The sequence below is a fragment of the Heterodontus francisci genome, chromosome 1, assembly GCF_036365525.1.
Source record: "Heterodontus francisci isolate sHetFra1 chromosome 1, sHetFra1.hap1, whole genome shotgun sequence".
NCBI lineage: Eukaryota > Metazoa > Chordata > Chondrichthyes > Heterodontiformes > Heterodontidae > Heterodontus > Heterodontus francisci.
The window spans coordinates 8,116,910-8,137,070 of NC_090371.1; the positions used below are offsets into that span (position 1 = coordinate 8,116,910).

General features: G+C 48.4%; 1 protein-coding gene across 1 annotated transcript in view; it reads left to right on the forward strand.

Annotated features, from left to right (window-relative positions):
- The window catches only part of zgc:64106 (uncharacterized protein LOC393348 homolog), a 256,558-nt gene that overhangs the window by 189,740 nt on the left and 46,657 nt on the right, over positions 1-20,161 (forward strand). Inside the window, exon 3 of the mRNA XM_068028631.1 lies at positions 3,920-4,009. Coding sequence (XP_067884732.1) covers positions 3,920-4,009 — 90 coding nt within the window. The remainder of the gene's footprint in view (positions 1-3,919; positions 4,010-20,161) is intronic.

Sequence of the window (20,161 nt, forward strand, 5' to 3'; positions counted from 1 at the left end):
TAACCTTAAAAAGGGAATTGGAGAAATACTTGAAATGGAGAATTTGACTAAGAACAGGGGGAGTGGGGCTAATTGGATAGCTGATTGAAGAGCTGACACAGGCACGATGGGCTGAATGGCCTATCAATTCCGAGATTCTATCAGTAACTCAACCATGGCAAACCCGGCATGAGTGGATGAGCCTACCGAGTCTCTCCACAAGGTCCCTTCCACCCTAAATGTTCGTGTCCATCCAATTTGATGCACTGCACATGATGTTTAGGTGCTGAGTGGAGCTGATAAAGGCTGTGGGCCCTGATAACTGTCAAGAGTTTCTTTGTATTATCTTAAGCAACGCAATGAGGTACGTGGATTCCTATAAGATTTATTAACAGCTGAACTAGTAAATTAGTACAGAGCAAACTATATACAGAACCTATGTCTAGGGTGTTACAGTTGCAGAGTGACTATGGCTTCTAGTCACATCACTATGTCCTGCCACTTAGCTCATTAGCATACTGAGTTCTTAAAGGACATCACACTTAAAGCGATCAGACAACAATAACATCTCAGCTATGGTGTTGAAAACCTGTGAACTGGAACTAGCCACTGCACCAGCCAAGCTGTTCCAGTAGCTCTGATACAGGCATCTGACAAAAGTTGCCCAGACACTATTAATCCACAAAAAAAGGATAAATCTTACAGATTGTAAGAAGTCTCCCACCCTGTTCCCTGTCTGATCCTGGACTCTCGGTCCCACTCCCACCCTGTTCCCTGTCTGATCCTGGACTCTCGGTCCCACTCCCACCCTGTTCCCTGTCTGATCCTGGACTCTCGGTCCCACTCCCACCCTGTTCCCTGTCTGATCCTGGACTCTCGGTCCCACTCCCACCCTGTTCCCTGTCTGATCCTGGACTCTCGGTCCCACTCCCACCCTGTTCCCTGTCTGATCCTGGACTCTCGGTCCCACTCCCACCCGTTCCCTGTCTGATCCTGGACTCTCGGGTCCCACTCCCACCCTGTTCCCTGTCTGATCCTGGGCTCTCGGTCCCACTCCCACCCTGTTCCCTGTCTGATCCTGGACTCTCGGTCCCACTCCCACCCTGTTCCCTGTCTGATCCTGGACTCTCGGTCCCACTCCCACCCTGTTCCCTGTCTGATCCTGGACTCTCGGTCCCACTCCCACCCTGTTCCCTGTCTGATCCTGGACTCTCGGTCCCACTCCCACCCTGTTCCCTGTCTGATCCTGGACTCTCGGTCCCACTCCCACCCTGTTCCCTGTCTGATCCTGGACTCTCGGTCCCACTCCCACCCTGTTCCCTGTCTGATCCTGGACTCTCGGTCCCACTCCCATCCTGTTCCCTGTCTGATCCTGGACTCTCGGTCCCACTCCCACCCTGTTCACAGCCTCATCCTGGGCTTTCGGTCCCACTCCCACCCTGTTCCCTGTCTGATCCTGGGCTCTCGGTCCCACTCCCACCCTATTCACAGCCTCATCCTGGGCTCTCGGTCTCACTCCCACCCTGTTCCCTGTCTGATCCTGGGCTCTCGGTCCCACTCCCACCCTGTTCCTGCTCTGATTCTGGACTCTCGGTCCCACTCCCACCCTGTTCCCTGTCTGATCCTGGACTCGATCCCACTCCCACCCTGTTCACAGCCTCATCCTGGACTCTCGGTCCCACTCCCACCCTGTTCACAGCCTCATCCTGGGCTCTCGGTCCCACTCCCACCTTGTTCCCTGTCTGATCCTGGGCTCTCGGTCCCACTCCCACCCTGTTCACAGCCTCATCCTGGGCTCTCGGTCCCACTCCCACCCTGTTCCCTGTCTGATCCTGGGCTCTCGGTCCCACTCCCACCCTGTTCACAGCCTCATCCTCGACTCTCGGTCCCACTCCCACTCTGTTCCCTGTCTGATCCTGGGCTCTCAGTCCCACTCCCACCCTGTTCCCTGTCTGATCCTGGGCTCTCGGTCCCACTCCCACCCTGTTCACAGCCTCATCCTGGGCTCTCGGTCCCACTCCCACCCTGTTCCTGCTCTGATCCTGGGCTCTCGGTCCCACTCCCACCCTGTTCCCTTTCTGATCCTGGGCTCTCGGTCCCACTCCCACCCTGTTCCCTGTCTGATCCTGGACTCTCGGTCCCACTCCCACCCTGTTCCTGCTCTGATCCTGGGCTCTCGGTCCCACTCCCACCCTGTTCACAGCCTCATCCTGGACTCTCGGTCCCACTCCCACCCTGTTCACAGCCTCATCCTGGACTCTCGGTCCCACTCCCACCCTGTTCCCTGTCTGATCCTGGGCTCTTGGTCCCACTCCCACCCTGTTCCCTGTCTGATCCTGGACTCTCGGTCCCACTCCCACCCTGTTCCTGCTCTGATCCTGGGCTCTCGGTCCCACTCCCACCCTGTTCCCTGTCTGATCCTGGACTCTCGGTCTCACTCCCACCCTGTTCCTGCTCTGATCCTGGACTCTCGGTCCATCCCATCTGGTTCCCAGTTTGATGCTAGATTCTTATTCCTTTCCTTCTTGTTCCCAGTCTTATCCTGGATTCTCGATCCTGCCTTCCCTATTCCAGATTTGATCCTGGATTCTCATTCCTTCCTTCCCTGTTCCCGGTCTGATCCTAGATTCTTATTCCTTCCCTTCCTGTTCCCAGTCTGATCCTGGATTCTCGATCCTGCCTTCCCTATTCCAGGTTTGATCCTAGATTCGTATTCCTTCCCTTCCTGTTCCCAGTCTGATCCTGGATTCTCGATCCTGCCTGCCCTATTCCAGATTTGATCCTGGATTCTCATTCCTTCCCTCCCTGTTCCCAGTCTGATCTTGGATTCTTGTTCCCTCCCCCCCCGTTCTCATAGAGCCATAGAGTTATACAGCACAGAAACAGGCCCTTTGGCCCATCGTGTCTGTGCTGGCCATCAAGCCCCTAAGTATTCTAATCACATTTTCCAGCACTTGGCCCGTAACCTTGTATGCTATGGCATTTCAAGGGCTCATCTAAATACTTCTTAAATGTTGTGATGGTTCCTGCCTGTACCACCTCTTCAGGCAGTGTGTTCCAGATTCCAACCACCCTCTGGGTGAAATAATTTTCCCTCAAATCCCCTCCAAACCTCCTGCCCCTTACCTTAAATCTATGCCCCCTGGTTGTTGACCCCTCCGCTAAGGGAAAAGGTTCCTTCCTATCTAATCTATCAATGCCCCTCATGATTTTGTATACCTCAATCATGTCCCCCCTCAGCCTTCTCTGCTGTAAGGAAAACAACCCTAGCCTTTTCAGTCTCTCTTCATAGCTGAAATGCTCCAGCCCAGGCAACATCCTGGTGAATCTCCTCTGCACCCTCTCCAGTGCAATCACATCCTTCCTATAGTGTGGTGACCAGAACTGTACACAGTACTCCAGCTGTGGCCTAACTAGCGTTTTATACAGTTCCATCATAACCTCCCTGCTCTTATATTCTATGCCTCGGCTAATAAAGGCAAGTATCCCATATGATTTCCTAACCACCTTATCTACCTGTGCTGCTGCATTCAGTGATCTATGGATAAGTACACCAAGGTCCCTCTGATCTTCTGTACTTCCCAGGGTCCTAGTGTATTCCCTTGCCTTGTTAGTCCTCCCAAAATGCATCACCTCACACTTCTCAGGATTAAACTCCATTTGCCACTGCTCTGCCCATCTATATTATCCTGTAATCTAAGACTTTCCTCCTCACTATTTACGACACTACCAATCTTCGTGTCATCCGCGAACTTACTGATCATACCTCCTATATTCAATTTTAAATCATGACTGTACACATTCTCAGTCTATTCTAAGTCTGAAAACAGCAATGAAAATTTGCCCCAGTGTGTTTATAGCAGGACTGAATTGAAGGGACTTTGTGATGGGTAATAGATCTGGGTCTGGATTAATTGCAGCCGATTATTTTCTTTCTCAGGTTTAAAGCAGTTTGTCACTTCTGAGGGTTTGGAACTGACCATTGCCACCAACTACCTGGGCCCATTCCTCCTGACCAACCTGCTGCTGGGTGAGTGTTTCACTCATTATTGCTGGTGTTAAGACCGCAGTAGAGCCCGTTACCTTTAAAACAAGATATATGAACTCTCCACAGCGACTAAAGAATTTCACAAGATTTCACGTTTTAAGACTTTTACTATAACAACTAAACTCAAAATCAACATTAAATAAATAGTACTTTGTAGGTAGCTAATGCACTAAATTACAGAGAAAGGTATTTCCCAATAACATATTACCACACTCGAAAACCCCACACCACATTTATATGTTACACAGTGTTCACATTGAAAAGGTATCTTTGCAGTTAATGGTCCCAAACTCCTCCCAGTTACAATGGGTTGGATTTCCCAGTCCTTCTCAATGTTTTCTTTGCTTACTTCTCCTGCGCACATTTGATTGGTCTTCCATTAATAAGGCTCCATTGGTGTTTTCTCCTGCACAAACCTCAACTTTCGAACCGAGTTCAAATCTTAGCAAGGATAATCCAGGAAATTATAGGCTGGTGAGCCTTACGTCAGTGGTAGGGAAATTATTAGAGAGGATTCTTCGGGACAGGATTTACTCCCATTTGGAAACAAACAAACTTATTAGCGAGAGGCAGCATGGTTTTGTGAAGGGGAGGTCGTGTCTCACTAATTTGATTGAGTTTTTTGAGGAAGTGACGAAGATGATTGATGAAGGAAGGGCAGTGGATGTTATCTATATGGACTTCAGTAAAGCCTCTGACAAGGTCCCTCATGGCAGACTGGTACAAAAGGTGAAGTCACACAGGATCAGAGGTAAGCTGGCAAGATGGATACAGAACTGGCTCGGTCATAGAAAACAGAGGGTAGCAGTGGAAGGGTGCTTTTCTGAATGGAGGGATGTGTGTAGTGGTGTTCCGCAGGGATCAGTGCTGGGACCTTTGCTGTTTGTAGTATATATAAATGATTTGGAGGAAAATGTAGCTGGTCTGATTAGTAAGTTTGCGGATGACACAAAGGTTGGTGGAGGTGCGGATAGTGATGAGGATTGTCAGAGGATACAGCAGGATATAGATCGGTTGGAGACTTGGGAGGAGAAATGGCAGATGGAGTTTAATCCGGACAAATGTGAGGTAATGCATTTTGGAAGGTCTAATGCAGGTGGGAAGTATACAGTAAATGACAGAACCCTTAGGCGTATTGACAGGCAGAGAGATCTGGGCGTACAGGTCCACAGGTCACTGAAAGTGGCAACGCAGGTGGATAAGGTAGTCAAGAAGGCATACGGCATGCTTGCCTTCATCGGTCGGGGCATAGAGTATAAAAATTGGCAAGTCATGTTGCATCTGTACAGAACCTTAGTTAGGCCACACTTAGAATATTGCGTACAATTCTGGTCGCCACACTACCAGGAGGACGTGGAGGCTTTGGAGAGGGTACAGAAGAGGTTTACCAGGATGTTGCCTGGTCTGGAGGGCATTAGCTATGAGGAGAGGTTGGATAAACCCGGATTGTTTTCACTGGAACGACGGAGGTGGAGGGGCGACATGATAGAGGTTTACAAAGTTATGAGCGGCACGGACAGAGTGGATAGTCAGAAGCTTTTTCCCAGGCTGGAAGTGTCAGTTACTAGGGGACATAGGTTTAAGGTGAGAGGGGCAAAGTTTAGAGGCAAGTTCTTTACACAGAGGGTGGTGAGTGCCTGGAACTCGCTGCCGGGGAAGGTTGTGGAAGCAGGTACGATAGCGACGTTTAAGAGGCATCTTGTCAAATGCATGAATAGGATGGGAATAGAGGGATACGGTCCCCGGAAGTGCAGAAGGTTTTAGTTTAGGCAGGCATCAAGATCGATGCAGGCTTGGAGGGCCGAGTGGCCTGTTCCTGTGCTGAACTGTTCTTTGTTCTTTGTTCTTAGCAGTCGTTTGCTGCATCGGTGATCTGAGAGCAGCTGTTTTTCTCTCTTTCTCTCTTTGGTCTGCACAGCTCTGCTTGCTGGTCTTCCTTTCTTCCTTTCAGCCCCCCTCCAGACCTAGGAAAACCTGTTGAATTTATCCAGACTCACAGGAAATAGTCGTTTGCCTTTTACAATTCTCAGAGTCCATAAGACTGACCATAGCAAAACCACCTGGGTCCTCCTTTGTTTCCAGGTGTTAACAATTGCAACTCGAATTTGCATTTTTAGAGCCCCTGGATCCCTGTTTATAATCTGAGAGTCTGGGAGAGCGAAACCCATTGTCCTTTAGATGTTACAACCTTGCACCCTGCTTTCAAAAGGGTCTTTGATCAGTGTTCCTTGTTCTCATGGTAACCAACATCCTGGCTTGTCTCTGGGAAGAGTTGGTGGAAGGTCACATGTCTCCTCTGAATAATTTACACTGCAATAAAGATCACAGTTTTTAAAACATAACCATACTACAAAATACAGCATGCATAACATTGTTAATACTTACCTTCTGGGAGTGGAGCGGAGTTGTGGGGAGAACGCCGAGAGTGGAGCCGATAAATTGAGCCCAAGGATCGAGGCCCAGTCACTTACCTTCCGGGAGCGAACGGAACGGAGAAGAGCAGACCTGTGGGGAGAATGCTGAGAGTGGAGCTGATATATTGAGCCCAAGGATCGAGGCCCAGTCACTTACCTTCCAGGAGCGGAGGAGAGCGGAGTGGACCTGTGGGGAGAACGCTGAGAGCGGAGCCGATAATTTGAACCCGACGATTGAGACAACTCTTACCTTCCGGAAGTGGAGCAGACCTGTGGGGAGAACGCCGAGAGTGGAGCCGATAAATTGAGCCCGAGGATCAAGGCCCGGTCACTTACCTTCCGGGAGTGGAGCGGAGAACAGTCCAGGCATGCCGGAGTTTGAAAACAAAGTGAGCAGTGACATCACAGGAAAGCTGCAAGGTGATTGGTTGGTGAGTAACTGCTGTTCAGGAATAACTCTAACTAGCTGGGTTAGTAAATAAAGTCAAGAAAAAGGTCTACAGTTCTTTTGATATAGTAGGTAGTATTTTTTTTTCGGGAATCAAGTTCCCGAGTGTAAATAATCTAATTTTTGGGCAATTTAAGGGGATAAATTAAGGGTAAGTCATGGCAGGGCAGCTAGGCAGTGTGGAATGCTTCTCCTGTGCAATGTGGGAAGTCAGGGACACTTCCAGTGTCCAGATTGAACACATGTGCAGGAAGTGTCTCCAGCTGCAGCTACTCGAAATCCGTGTTTCAGATCTGGAGCGGAGGCTGGAGACACTGTGAAGCATCTGCGAGGCTGAGATCATCATGGATAGCACGTACAGGGAGGTGGTCACACCGCAGGTAAAGACTGCTCAGGCAGAAAGGGAATAGGTGACCACCAGGCAGAGTAGAAGAACTAGGCAGGTAGTGCAGGAGTCCCCTGGGTCCATCTCCCTATCTAACAGATTTTCCACTTTGGATACTGTTGGGGAGATAGCTTCCCAGGGGAATGCAGCAAGAGCCAAGTCTGTGGCACCACGGGTGGCTCAGCTGCACAGGAGGGAAGGAAAAGGAGTGGAAGAGCTATAGTGAGAGGGGATTCTATCGTAAGGGGTACAGATAGGCGTTTCTGTGGCCGCAAATGAGACTCCAGGATGGTATGTTGCCTCCCTGGTGCTAGGGTCATGGATGTCATAGAGTGGCTGCAGGACATTCTGAAGGGGGAGGGTGAACAGTCAGAGGTCATGGTACACATTGGTACCAACGACACAGGTAGAAAGAGGGATGAGGTCCTTCAACAAGAATTTAGGGAGCTAGGTAGCAGATTATTTTCATTGCAGCAGCTTATTCGGGAGCAGAGAGTGCGAGCGAGTCAGCAGCTGGGAAGGTCAGTTTCAAAGTAAACTTAATTTCCTTTTGTTTTCGGCGGAGACCAGGGGGCTGCTGGGTAAGTAAAACCCTATATATTTGGGCCGTTTCTGAACCTGAGACAATACACCTTGAGTGTCTCCCACCCGCCCTCCTCCTCTAACCAAAAAAAAAGGACTCGGTGGTGTGCAGATAAGGTAAGGCTTTTTCTATTTCTCTTTTTTTTTTATCGTGTGATTGGTAAAAACTTTTCGTTCCTTTTTCATTTAACTAAGTTAAAAGCTTAAGATTAAAAATGGCAGGAGATCTCAGACCCGTGTTATGCTCCTGTTGCTCAATGTGGGAGCTCAGGGACACGGCTGATGTCCCTGACTCCTTCACGTGCTGGAAGTGTGTCCAGCTGCAGCTCTTGTTAGACCGCATGGCGGCTCTGGAGCTGCGGATGGACTCACTTTGGAGCATGCGCGATGCTGAGGAGGTCGTGGATAGCACGTTTAGCAAATTGGTCACACCGCAGATTAGGACTGCTGAGGGAGAAAGGGAATGGGTGACCAAAAGGCAGAGAAAGAGCAGGAAGGCAGCGCAGGAGTCCCCTGCGGTCATCTCCCTCCAGAACAAGTATACCATTTTGGATACTGTTGAGGGAGATGGCTCACCAGGGGAAGGCAGCAGTAGCCAGGTTCATGGCACCGTGGCTGGCTCTGCTGTTCGGAAGGGCGGGAAAAAGAGTGGAAGGGCTATAGTCATCGGAGATTCGATTGTAAGGGGAGTAGATAGGCGGTTCTGTGGTCGAAAACGAGACTCCCGAATGGTATGTTGCCTCCCAGGTGCACGGGTCAGGGATGTCTCAGATCGGCTGCAGAACATTCTGAAGGGGGAGGGTGAACAGCCAGTTGTCGTTGTGCACATAGGCACCAATGATATAGGTAAAAAACGGGATGAGGTCCTACAAGCAGAGTTTAGGGAGTTAGGAGCCAAGTTAAAAAGTAAGACCTCAGAGGTAGTAATCTCAGGATTGCTACCAGTGCCACGTGATAGTCAGAGTAGAAATGAAAGAATAGTCAGGATGAATGCGTGGCTTGAGAGATGGTACAGGAAGGAGGGGTTCAGATTTTTGGGACATTAGGACGGGTTCTGGGGGAGGTGGGACTATTACAAATTGGACGGTCTACACCTGGGCCGGACTGGAACCAATGTCCTTGGGGGTGCTTTTGCTAACGCTGTTGGGGAGGGTTTAAACTAATGTGGCAGGGGGATGGGAACCAAATGAGGAGGTCAGTGGACAGTGAGGAGGTAGTAACTAAAGCCTGTAAGGAACTAGATAATGAAGTCAGTGTGACTAAGGGGAAGAGTAGGCAGGGAGCAGATGATGAACGCAAAGGGACTGGTGGTCTGAGGTGCATTTGTTTTAATGCAAGAAGTGTAGTAGGTAAGGCAGATGAACTTAGGGCTTGGATTAGTACCTGGGAGTATGATGTTATTGCTATTACTGAGACTTGGTTGAGGGAAGGGCATGATTGGCAACTAAATATCCCAGGATATCGATGCTTCAGGCAGGATAGAGAGGGAGGTAAAAGGGGTGGAGGAGTTGCATTACTGGTCAAAGAGGATATCACAGCTGTGCTGAAGGAAGGCACTAAGGAGGACTCGAGCAGTGAGGCAATATGGGCAGAACTCAGAAATAGGAAGGGTGCGGTAACAATGTTGGGGCTGTACTACAGGCCTCCCAACAGCGAGCGTGAGATAGAGGGACAAATATGTAAACAGATTATGGAAAGATGTAGGAGCAACAGGGTGGTGGTGATAGGAGATTTTAATTTTCCCAACATTGACTGGGATTCACTTAGTGTTAGAGGTCTAGATGGAGCAGAATTTGTAAGGAGCATCCAGGAGGGTTTTCTCGAGCAGTATGTAAATAGTCCAACTCGGGAAGGGGCCATACTGGACCTGGTGTTGGGGAATGAGCCCGGCCAGGTGGTTGATGTTTCAGTAGGGGACTACTTTGGGAATAGTGATCACAATTCCGTAAGTTTTAGAATACTCATGGACAAAGACGAGAGTGGTCCTAAAGGAAGAGTGCTAAATTGGGGGAAGGCCAACTATACCAAAATTCGGCAGGAGCTGGGGAATGTAGATTGGGAGCAGCTGTTTGAAGATAAATCCGCATTTGATATGTGGGAGGCTTTTAAAGAGAGGTTGATTAGCGTGCAGGAGAGACATGTTCCTGTGAAAATGAGGGATAGAAATGGCAAGATTAGGGAACCATGGATGGCAGGTGAAATTGTGAGACTAGCGAAGAGGAAAAAGGAAGCATACATAAGGTCTAGGCGGCTGAAGAAAGACGAAGCTTTGGAAGAATATCGGGAATGTAGGACTAATCTGAAACGAGGAATTAAGAGGGCTAAAAGGGGTCATGAAATATCTTTAGCAAACAGGGTTAAGGAAAATCCCAAAGTCTTTTATTCATATATAAGGAGCAAGAGGGTAACTAGAGAAAGGATTGGCCCACTCAAGGACAAAGGAGGAAAGTTATGCGTGGAGTCAGAGAAAATGGGTGAGATTCTAAATGAGTACTTTGCATCGGTATTCACCGAGGAGAGGGACATGACGGATGTTGAGGTTAGGAACAGATGTTTGATTACTCTCGGTCAAGTCGGCATAAGGAGGGAGGAAGTGTTGGGTATTCTAAAAGACATTAAGGTGGACAAGTCCCCAGGTCCGGATGGAATCTATCCCAGGTTACTGAGGGAAGCGAGAGAGGAAATAGCTGGGGCCTTAACAGATATCTTTGCAGCATCCTTAAACATGGGTGAGGTCCCGGAGGACTGGAGAATTGCTAATGTTGTCCCTTTGTTTAAGAAGGGTAGCAGGGATAATCCAGGTAATTATAGACCGGTGAGCCTGACGTCAGTGGTAGGGAAGCTGCTGGAGAAGTTACTGAGGGAAAGGATCTATTCCCATTTGGAAGAAAATGGGCTTATCAGTGATAGGCAACATGGTTTTGTGCAGGGAAGGTCATGTCTTACCAACTTAATTGAATTCTTTGAGGAAGTGACAAAGTTGATTGATGAGGGAAGGGCTGTAGATGTTATATACATGGACTTCAGTCAGGCGTTTGATAAGGCTCCCCATGGTAGGCTGATGGAGAAAGTGAAGGCGCATGGGGTCCAAGGTGTACTAGCTAGATGGATAAAGAACTGGCTGGGCAACAGGAGACAGAGAGTAGCAGTGGAAGGGAGTTTCTCAAAATGGAGACGTGTGACCAGTGGTGTTCCACAGGGATCCGTGCTGGAACCACTGTTGTTTGTGATATACATAAATGATTTGGAGGAAAGTATAGGTGGTCTGATTAGCAAGTTTGCAGACGACACTAAGATTGGTGGAGTAGCAGATAGTGAAGGGGACTGTCAGAGAATACAGCAGAATATAGATAGACTGGAGAGTTGGGCAGAGAAATGGCAGATGGAGTTCAATCAGGGTAAATGCGAGGTGATGCATTTTGGAAGATCCAATTCAAGAGTGAACTATACAGTAAATGGAAAAGTCCTGGGGAAAATTGATGTGCAGAGAGATTTGGGTGTTCAGGTCCATTGTTTCCTGAAGGTGGCAACGCAGGTCAATAGAGTGGTCAAGAAGGCACACGGCATGCTTTCCTTCATCGGACGGGGTATTGAGTACAAGGGTTGGCAGGTCATGTTACAGTTGTATAGGACTTTGGTTCGGCCACATTTGGAATACTGCGTGCAGTTCTGGTCGCCACATTACCAAAAGGATGTGGATGCTTTGGAGAGGGTGCAGAGGAGGTTCACCAGGATGTTGCCTGGTATGGAGGGTGCTAGCTATGAAGAGAGGTTGAGTAGATTAGGATTATTTTCATTAGAAAGACGGAGGTTGAGGGGGGACCTGATTGAGGTGTACAAAATCATGAGAGGTATAGACAGGTTGGATAGCAAGAAGCTTTTTCCCAGAGTGGGGGATTCAATTACTAGGGGTCACGAGTTCAAAGTGAGAGGGGAAAAGTTTAGGGGGGATATGCGTGGAAAGTTCTTTACACAGAGGGTGGTGCGTGCCTGGAACGCGTTGCCAGCGGAGGTGGTAGATGCGGGCACGATAGCGTCTTTTAAGATGTATCTGGACAGATACATGAATGGGCAGGAAGAAAAGAGATACAGACCCTTAGAAAATAGGCGACATGTTTAGATAGAGGATCTGGATCGGCGCAGGCTTGGAGGGCCGAAGGGCCTGTTCCTGTGCTGTAATTTTCTTTGTTCTTTGTTCTTTGTTATTAAAAAGCAGGAGCTCAAATGTTGTAATCTCTGGATTACTCCTGGTGCCACATGCTAGTGAGTATAGGAATAGGAGGATAGAGCAGATGAATGTGTGGCTGAGGAGATGGTGCAGGAGGGAGGGCTATGGGTACCTGGATCACTGGTTCTGTTTCTGGCAAAGGTGGGACTTGTACAAGTTAGAGGGGTTGCACCTGAACCGGAATGGGACCAACAGCCTTGCTGGGAGGTTTGCTAGTGCTGTTGGGGGAGGTTTAAACTAATTTGGCAGGGGGATGGGATACACAGAGGAGGTACAGTAGGGGGCGATACACAGTCAAATATAGAAGAGAAAGTGAGTCAGTCTGGAAGACGGAGCAAATATCGACCTGTTAAGGCACAAGTGAAAAATGCAAGGCTGGATTGCATCTATTTTAACACAAGGCGTCTTGCTAATAAGGCAGATGAATTGAGGGTGTTGATTAGCACATGGGATTATGATATTATTGCTACCACAGAGACATGGTTGAGGGAGGGGCAGGACTGGCAGCTCAATATTCCAGGTTATAGAATCTTCAGGCGTGACAGGGGAGGGGATAAAAGAGGAGGTGGCATTGCACTGTTGATCAAGGAGTCAATTACTGCAGGAAAGAGGGATGATATCTTAGAAGGTTCCTCAAATGAGGCCATATGGGTAGAACTTAAAAACAAAAGGGGGCAATCACTTTGCTGTGAGTGTACTACAGGCCTCCAAACAGTCAGGGAGAGATGGAGGAGCAGATATGTAGGCAAATCTCAGAGAGGTGTAAAAATAATAGGGTAATAATAGTAGGGAATTTCAACTTCCCCAATATCAACTGGGATAGTCTTAGTGCAAAAAGCGTAAACGGGGCGGAATTCTTAAAATGTATACAGGAGAGCTTTTTGAGCCAGCACGTAGAAAGTCCTACAAGAGAAGGGGCAGTACTGGACCTAATCCTAGGGAATGAAGCCGGACAAGTGGTAGAATTGACAGTGGGGGAGCATTTCGGGGATAGTGACCATAACTCTGTAAGATTTAAGGTAGTTATGGAAAAGGATAAAGTTGGACTGGAAATAAAGGTACTGAATTGGGGGAAGGCTGATTTCAATATGATAAAACAGGATCTGGCCAAAGTGGACTGGGAGCAGCTACTTGTAGGAAAGTCTACATCACATCAGTGGGAGTCATTCAAAGAGGAAATAGTGAGAGTTCAGAGCCAACATGTACCCGTTAAGGTGAAGGGTAGGACCAACAAGTCCAGGGAATCCTGGATGTCAAGGGATATAGAGGATTGGACCAGGAAATAAAAGGAGGCTTATGGCAGATTCAGAGCGCTGAAAACAGCGGAGGCCCTAGAGGAGTATAGAAAGTGTAGGGGGTACTTAAAAAAGTAATTAGGAGAGTGAAGAGGGGGCATGAGAAAACACTGGCGGGCAAAATAAAGGAAAATCCTAAGCCATTTTATAAGTATATTAAGGGCAAGAGGATAACCAGGGAAAGAGTCGGGCCCATTAGGGACCAAAGTGGCAATGTGTCTGTGGAGCCTGAGGACATAGGTAAGGTTTTAAATGATTACCTTTCATCTGTGTTCACTATGGAGAAGGACGATGTAGGTGTAGAGATCGGGGAGGGGGATTGTGATATACCTGAACATTTGGGCATTGAAAGGGAGGAAGTATTAGCTGTTTTGGCGGGCTTAAAAGTGGATAAATCCTTACGCCCAGATGAGATGTATCCCAGGCTGTTATGTGAGGCAAGGGAGGTGATAGCAGGGGCTCTGACACAAATTTTCAAATCCTCTCTGGCCATGGGAGAGGTACCAGAGGATTGGAGGACAGTGAATGTGGTACCATTATTCAAGAAGGGTAGCAGGGATAAACCAGGTAATTACAGGCCAGTGAGTCTAACATCAGTGATGATCTAACATCGAGTACTTTAGATGGGTCAGTTTTTGTCCAGTGTGTGCAGGAGGGTTTTCTGACACAGTATGTCGACAGGCCAACCAGGGGCGATGCCACATTGGATTTGGTACTGGGTAATGAACCTGGCCAGGTGTTAGATTTAGATGTAGGTGAGCACTTTGGTGATAGTGATCACAATTCGGTTAGGTTTACCTTAGCGATGGGCAGGGACAGGTATATACCGCAGGGCAAGAATTATAGCTGGGGGAAAGGAAATTATGATGCGATTAGGCAAGATTTAGGATGCGTAGGATGGGGAAGGAAACTCCAGGGGATGGGAACAATCGAAATGTGGAGCTTATTCAAGGAGCAGCTACTGCGTGTCCTTGATAAGTATGTACCTGTGAGGCAGGGAGGAAGTTGTCGAGTGAGGGAGCCGTGGTTTACTAAAGAAGTTGAAGCGCTTGTCAAGAGGAAGAAGAAGGCTTATGTTAGGATGAGACGTGAAGGCTCAGTTAGGGCGCTTGAGAGTTACAAGCTAGCCAGGAAGGATCTAAAGGGAGAGCTAAGAAGAGCAAGGAGAGGACACGAGAAGTCATTGGCGGATAGGATCAGGGAAAACCCTAAGGCTTTCTATAGGTATATCAGGAATAAAAGAATGACTAGAGTTAGATTAGGGCCAATCAAGGATAGTAGTGGGAAGTTGTGTATGGAATCAGAGGAGGTAGGGGAAGTGTTAAATGAATATTTTGTGTCAGTATTTACAGTAGAGAAAGAAAATGTTGTCGAGGAGAATACTGAGATTCAGGCTACTAGGCTAGATGGGATTGAGGTTCACAGGGAGGAGGTGTTATCAATTTTGGAAAGTGTGAAAATAGATAAGTCCCCTGGGCCAGATGGGATTTATCCTAGGATTCTCTGGGAAGCCAGGGAGGAGATTGCAGAGCCTTTGTCCTTGATCTTTATGTCGTCATTGTCGACAGGAATAGTGCCGGAAGACTGGAGGATAGCAAATGTTGTCCCCTTGTTCAAGAAGGGGAGTAGAGACAGCCCTGGTAATTATAGACCTGTGAGCCTTACTTCGGTTGTGGGTAAAATGTTGGAAAAGGTTATAAGAGATAGGATTTATAATCATCTTGAAAAGAATAAGTTCATTAGCGATAGTCAGCACGGTTTTGTGACGGGTAGGTCGTGCCTCACAAACCTTATTGAGTTTTTCGAGAAGGTGACCAAACAGGTGGATGAGGGTAAAGCCGTGGATGTGGTGTATATGGATTTCAGTAAGGCGTTTGATAAGGTTCCCCATGGTAGGCTATTGCAGAAAATACGGAAGTATGGGGTTGAAGGTGATTTAGAGCTTTGGATCAGAAATTGGCTAGCTGAAAGATGGTTGATGGCAAATGTTCATCCTGGAGTTTAGTTACTAGTGGTGTACCGCAAGGATCTGTTTTGGGGCCACTGCTGTTTGTCATTTTTATAAATGACCTGGAAGAGGGTGTAGAAGGGTGGGTTAGTAAATTTGCGGATGACACGAAGGTCGGTGGAGTTGTGGATAGTGCCGAAGGATGTTGTAGGGTACAGAGGGACATAGATAGGCTGCAGAGCTGGGCTGAGAGATGGCAAATGGAGTTTAATGCGGAAAAGTGCGAGGTGATTCACTTTGGAAGGAGTAACAGGAATGCAGAGTACTGGGCTAATGGGAAGATTCTTGGTAGTGTAGATGAACAGAGAGATCTTGGTGTCCAGGTACATAAATCCCTGAAAGTTGCTACCCAGGTTAATAGGGCTGTTAAGAAGGCATATGGTGTGTTAGCTTTTATTAGTAGGGGGATCGAGTTTCGGAGCCACGAGGTCATGCTGCAGCTGTACAAAACTCTGGTGAGACCGCACCTGGAGTATTGCGTGCAGTTCTGGTCACCGCATTATAGGAAGGATGTGGAAGCTATGGAAAGGGTGCAGAGGAGATTTACTAGGATGTTGCCTGGTATGGAGGGAAGGTCTTACGAGGAAAGGCTGAGGGACTTGAGGTTGTTTTCGTTGGAGAGAAGGAGGAGGAGAGGTGACTTAATAGAGACATATAAGATAATCAGAGGGTTAGATAGGGTGGATAGTGAGAGTCTTTTTCCTCGGATGGTGATGGCAAACACAAGGGGACATAGCTTTAAGTTGAGGGGTGATAGATATAGGACAGATGTCAGAGGTAGTGTCTTTACTCAGAGAGTAGTAGGGGCGTGGAACGCCCTGCCTGCAACAATAGTAGACTCGCCAACTTTAAGGGCATTTAAGTGGTCATTGGATAGACATATGGATGAAAATGGAATAGTGTAGGTCAGATGGTTTCACAGGTCAGCGCAACATCGAAGGCCGAAGGGCCTGTACTGCGCTGTAATGTTCTAATTCTAATTCTAATTCTAATTCTGATAGGGAAACTATTGGAAAAAATTCTGAGGGACAGGATTAATCCCCACTTGGAGAGGCAGGGATTAATCAAAGATAGTCAGCATGGCTTTGTCAGGGGGAGATTGTGTCTAACTAAGTTGATTGAATTTTTCTGGGCGGTGACAAGATGTGTAGATGAGGGTAAAGCCGTTGATGTAGTCTACATGGATTTCAGTAAGGCTTTTGATAAAGTCCTGCATGGGAGATTGGTTAAGATGATGCAGGGCAATTTGGCAAATTGGATCCAAAATTGTCTTAGTGGCAGGAGGCAGAGGGTGATGGTTGAGGGTTTTGTCTGCGGGTGGAAGCCTGTGACCAGTGGTGTACCACAGGGATCGGTGCTGGGACCCTTGTTGTTTGTAGTTTACATTAATGATTTAGACGTGAATATAGGAGATATGATCGGTAAGTTCGCAGATGACACGAAAATTGGTGGTGTCATAAATAGTGAGGGGGAGAGCCTTAGATTACAGTCCGATAAAGATGGACTGGTAAAATGGGCACAGCAGTAGCAAATGGAATTTAATCCTGAGAAGTGTGAGGTGATGCATTTTGGGAGGACTAACAAGGCAAGGATATATACACTGGATGGTAGGACCCTAGGAAGTACAGAGAGTCAGAGGGACCTTGGTGTACTTGTCCATAGATCACTGAAGGCAGCAGCACAGGTAGATAAGGTGGTTAGGAAGGCATATGGCATACTTGCCTTTATTAGCTGAGGCACAGAATATAAGAGCAGGGAGGTTACCTTCCAGGAGAGGAGAGGAGAGGACCGGAGCAGACCTCTGGGGAGAATGCAGGGAGCCCAGCCTATAAATCGACACTGAGGATCGAGGCCCAGTCTTCTTACCTTCCGGGTGCAGAGGGGAGAAGAGAGCTGTAGAACCTCTTCCAGCGCGCCGGAGTTTTGAAAAAAAAGGCAAACAGTGATGTCAGAGGAGAGCTGCAAGCTGATTGGTTGGTGTGTAACAGCTGTTAGAATATCTTAAAAAAAAGGGGAAAGTTGTTTTTTTGTTGGAAAAAAAACCTCTGGTGATAAGGTGAGTACGACTAAACTTTTTTTTAAGGACTTTAGATTGAAGTGAGTAGAACAAGGCCCCTCGTATAATTAGTATTTTTTAATTAAGGGAGTAACTAATTAACCTAAGGGTAAGTCATGGCAGGAGAGCTCAGCTCTGTGATATGCTCCTCCTGCGCTATGTGGGAAATCCAGTGTCCAGTGTCCCTAGTGACCCTCACAACATTTAAGAAGTATTTAGATGAGCACTTGAAACGCCATAGCGTACAAGGCTAGGGGCCAAGTGCTGGAAAATGGGATTAGAATAGTTAGGTGCTTGATGGCTGGCACAGACACGATGGGCCGAAGGGCCTGTTTCTGTGCTGTACAACTCTATGACTTTATGGGCTGAATTTTACGCCGCCCCAGCAGGTCGGATGGTGGGGTGAGGGCGGTGTAAAATTGAGCGGGAGGCTCCGAGCGGCCTACCCGCCCTGCTTCCGCCTCCGGGCAAGTTTACGGCATTGGGCGAGGGATGGGTAACTGCCAGCCCGCCCGAGGCGAATCAAGGCCCTTTAGTCGTCACTTAAGGGCCTTCACCCGCCTTCATGGGTATTTTACCTGTCGCATGTGGGCATGCTGGGGGCATGAAATGCCACCTAGCGATAGCTGCATGCGTTTTTGCAGCCCGGGGGGTGCCATGGCAATCAGGCACAGAGTGCCCCACTGAGGGCCACCCCCGCCTCCCAATCCACCCCCGGGACCCAAGAACCCCCCCCCCCCCCCCCCACCAAACTACCACTCCAGCTTCACGAAGAAAGAACCAATCCCCCTGGTGAGGCATGCCCCCTACTTACCTTCCCTCCTGGATCCATGGCTTCGGCTGGGCTGCAGTCCCAGCCGTGGCCACTTCTCCCGGTGGCGCTGCTGGGACTAAGAGCTGCTGGCCCGCTGATTGGCCGGCAGCTCACTGAGACGGGACCTCCTCCCTCCAGTGGGTGCAAATCCCGCCTCTGGACTATTAAAGCCCGGGGACCCATCGGTGGTGAATTCCCGTCCGTCTATGGTAAAATCCAGCCCTATGACTCTATGACTAATACAGGTCAACAAGTCTCGAAAAAGCAAAGCAAGCTCTGGGTTCATATCTAGACAGATAGAATTAGAAAGTAGAGAAGATCTGTTCAACTTATTTCGAACCTTGTTTAGATCACACACGGAATACTGTGAACAGTTCTGGCACTTCAGGGCACTTTAGAGAGGTAAGCTTGAGAATTGGGAAAGTTTTAGATTCAAGCAAAGGATGACCAAAAAATTGATAAATTTGGATAAAATAGAATATGAGCATAAACTAGCCAGAAATATAAAAACAGATTGTAACAGATGCTACAAGTATGTAAAAAGGGAAAAAGTAGCGAAAGTAAACATAGTCCCGAAAAGGTCAAGACAGGAGAAGAGGATGCTGATGAAATATTGGTAGAAGTGGCGATGATAGAAGTAATGGATGGGGTGAAAATTGATAGGCAGGATGTACTGGAAAGGCTGGCTGTGCTCAGAATGGATAGGCTGCATGTTTACTAAAGGAAGTGGGTGGAGATAGCAGAAGGGCTTGTCATAATCTTCCAAATCTTCCCTAAATAACGGGGTGGTGCCAGAGGATTGGAGAGTGTCAAATGTGACATTCTTATTCAAGAAGGTGTTTAAAGACATTCCTGGTACAGTCAGTTTAACATCAGTGGTGGGCAAGGTTTTAGAAACATTAATCAGAGAAAAAAGTTAACAGGCACTTGGAGAAATTTGAGTTAATTAAGGAGAGCCAGCACTGGTTTGTAAAAGGCAGATCATGCTTTACTAATCTAATTGAATTTTTTGATGAAGTAGCAGAGAAGGTTAATGAAGGGAATGCAGTGGATGTTGTTTATATGGATATTAAATATGAACATACGAATATATGAATTAGGAGCAGGTGTAGGCCATTCGGCCCCTCTAGCCTGCTCCGCCATTCAATAAGAAAATGGCTGATCTGTTTGTGTTTCGAATTCCACTCTCCCATCTACCCTGGATAACCTTGATTCCTTTGCCTAACAAGAATCTATCCACCTCTGCCTTAAAAATATGACCGCATTTGTTGACAACGCGATCGGTAGGTGGCGCTGTTTTGGCACATGCGCACATACAGCATGTGCCACGAAACGTCACAGACTGCGACTGTAGCAGCTGCCAGGACTAAAGATGGCGCTGCTCAAAGAATCACACAGAGGCAACCTAATGAACACGTGGCAGTATACAATGGCCGGAGTGAGAGAGTGGAGCGGGCCAAGGAGAGCAGCGCGGGGGCCGGGGAGAGCAGCGCGGGGAGACCAGCGGTAGCGGTGCCGGGGTGGGGGGGGGGAGAGAAAGGGGGAGGGGAGAGAAAGGGGTGGGGGAGAGAGAAAGGGGGGGGGAGAGTGAAAGGGGGGGAGAGGGAAAGGGGGGAGGGGAGGGGGGAAGGGAGGGGGGGAGAAAGGGGGGAGATGGAGGGGGAGAGAAAGCGAGAAAGAGGGAGGGGGAGGGGGAGAAAGAGGGGGAGGGGGAGGGGGAGAAAGAGGGAGGGGGAGGAGAAAGAGGGAGGGGGAGGGGGAGGGGGGAGAGAAGAGGGAGGGGAGAGAAAGAGGGAGGGGGAGGGGGGAGAAAGAGGGAGGGGGAGGGGGAGGGGGAGGGAGAGGGAGGGGGAGGGGGGGAGAGGGGCGGAGAAAGAGGGAGGGGGGAGGGAGGGGGAGGAGGA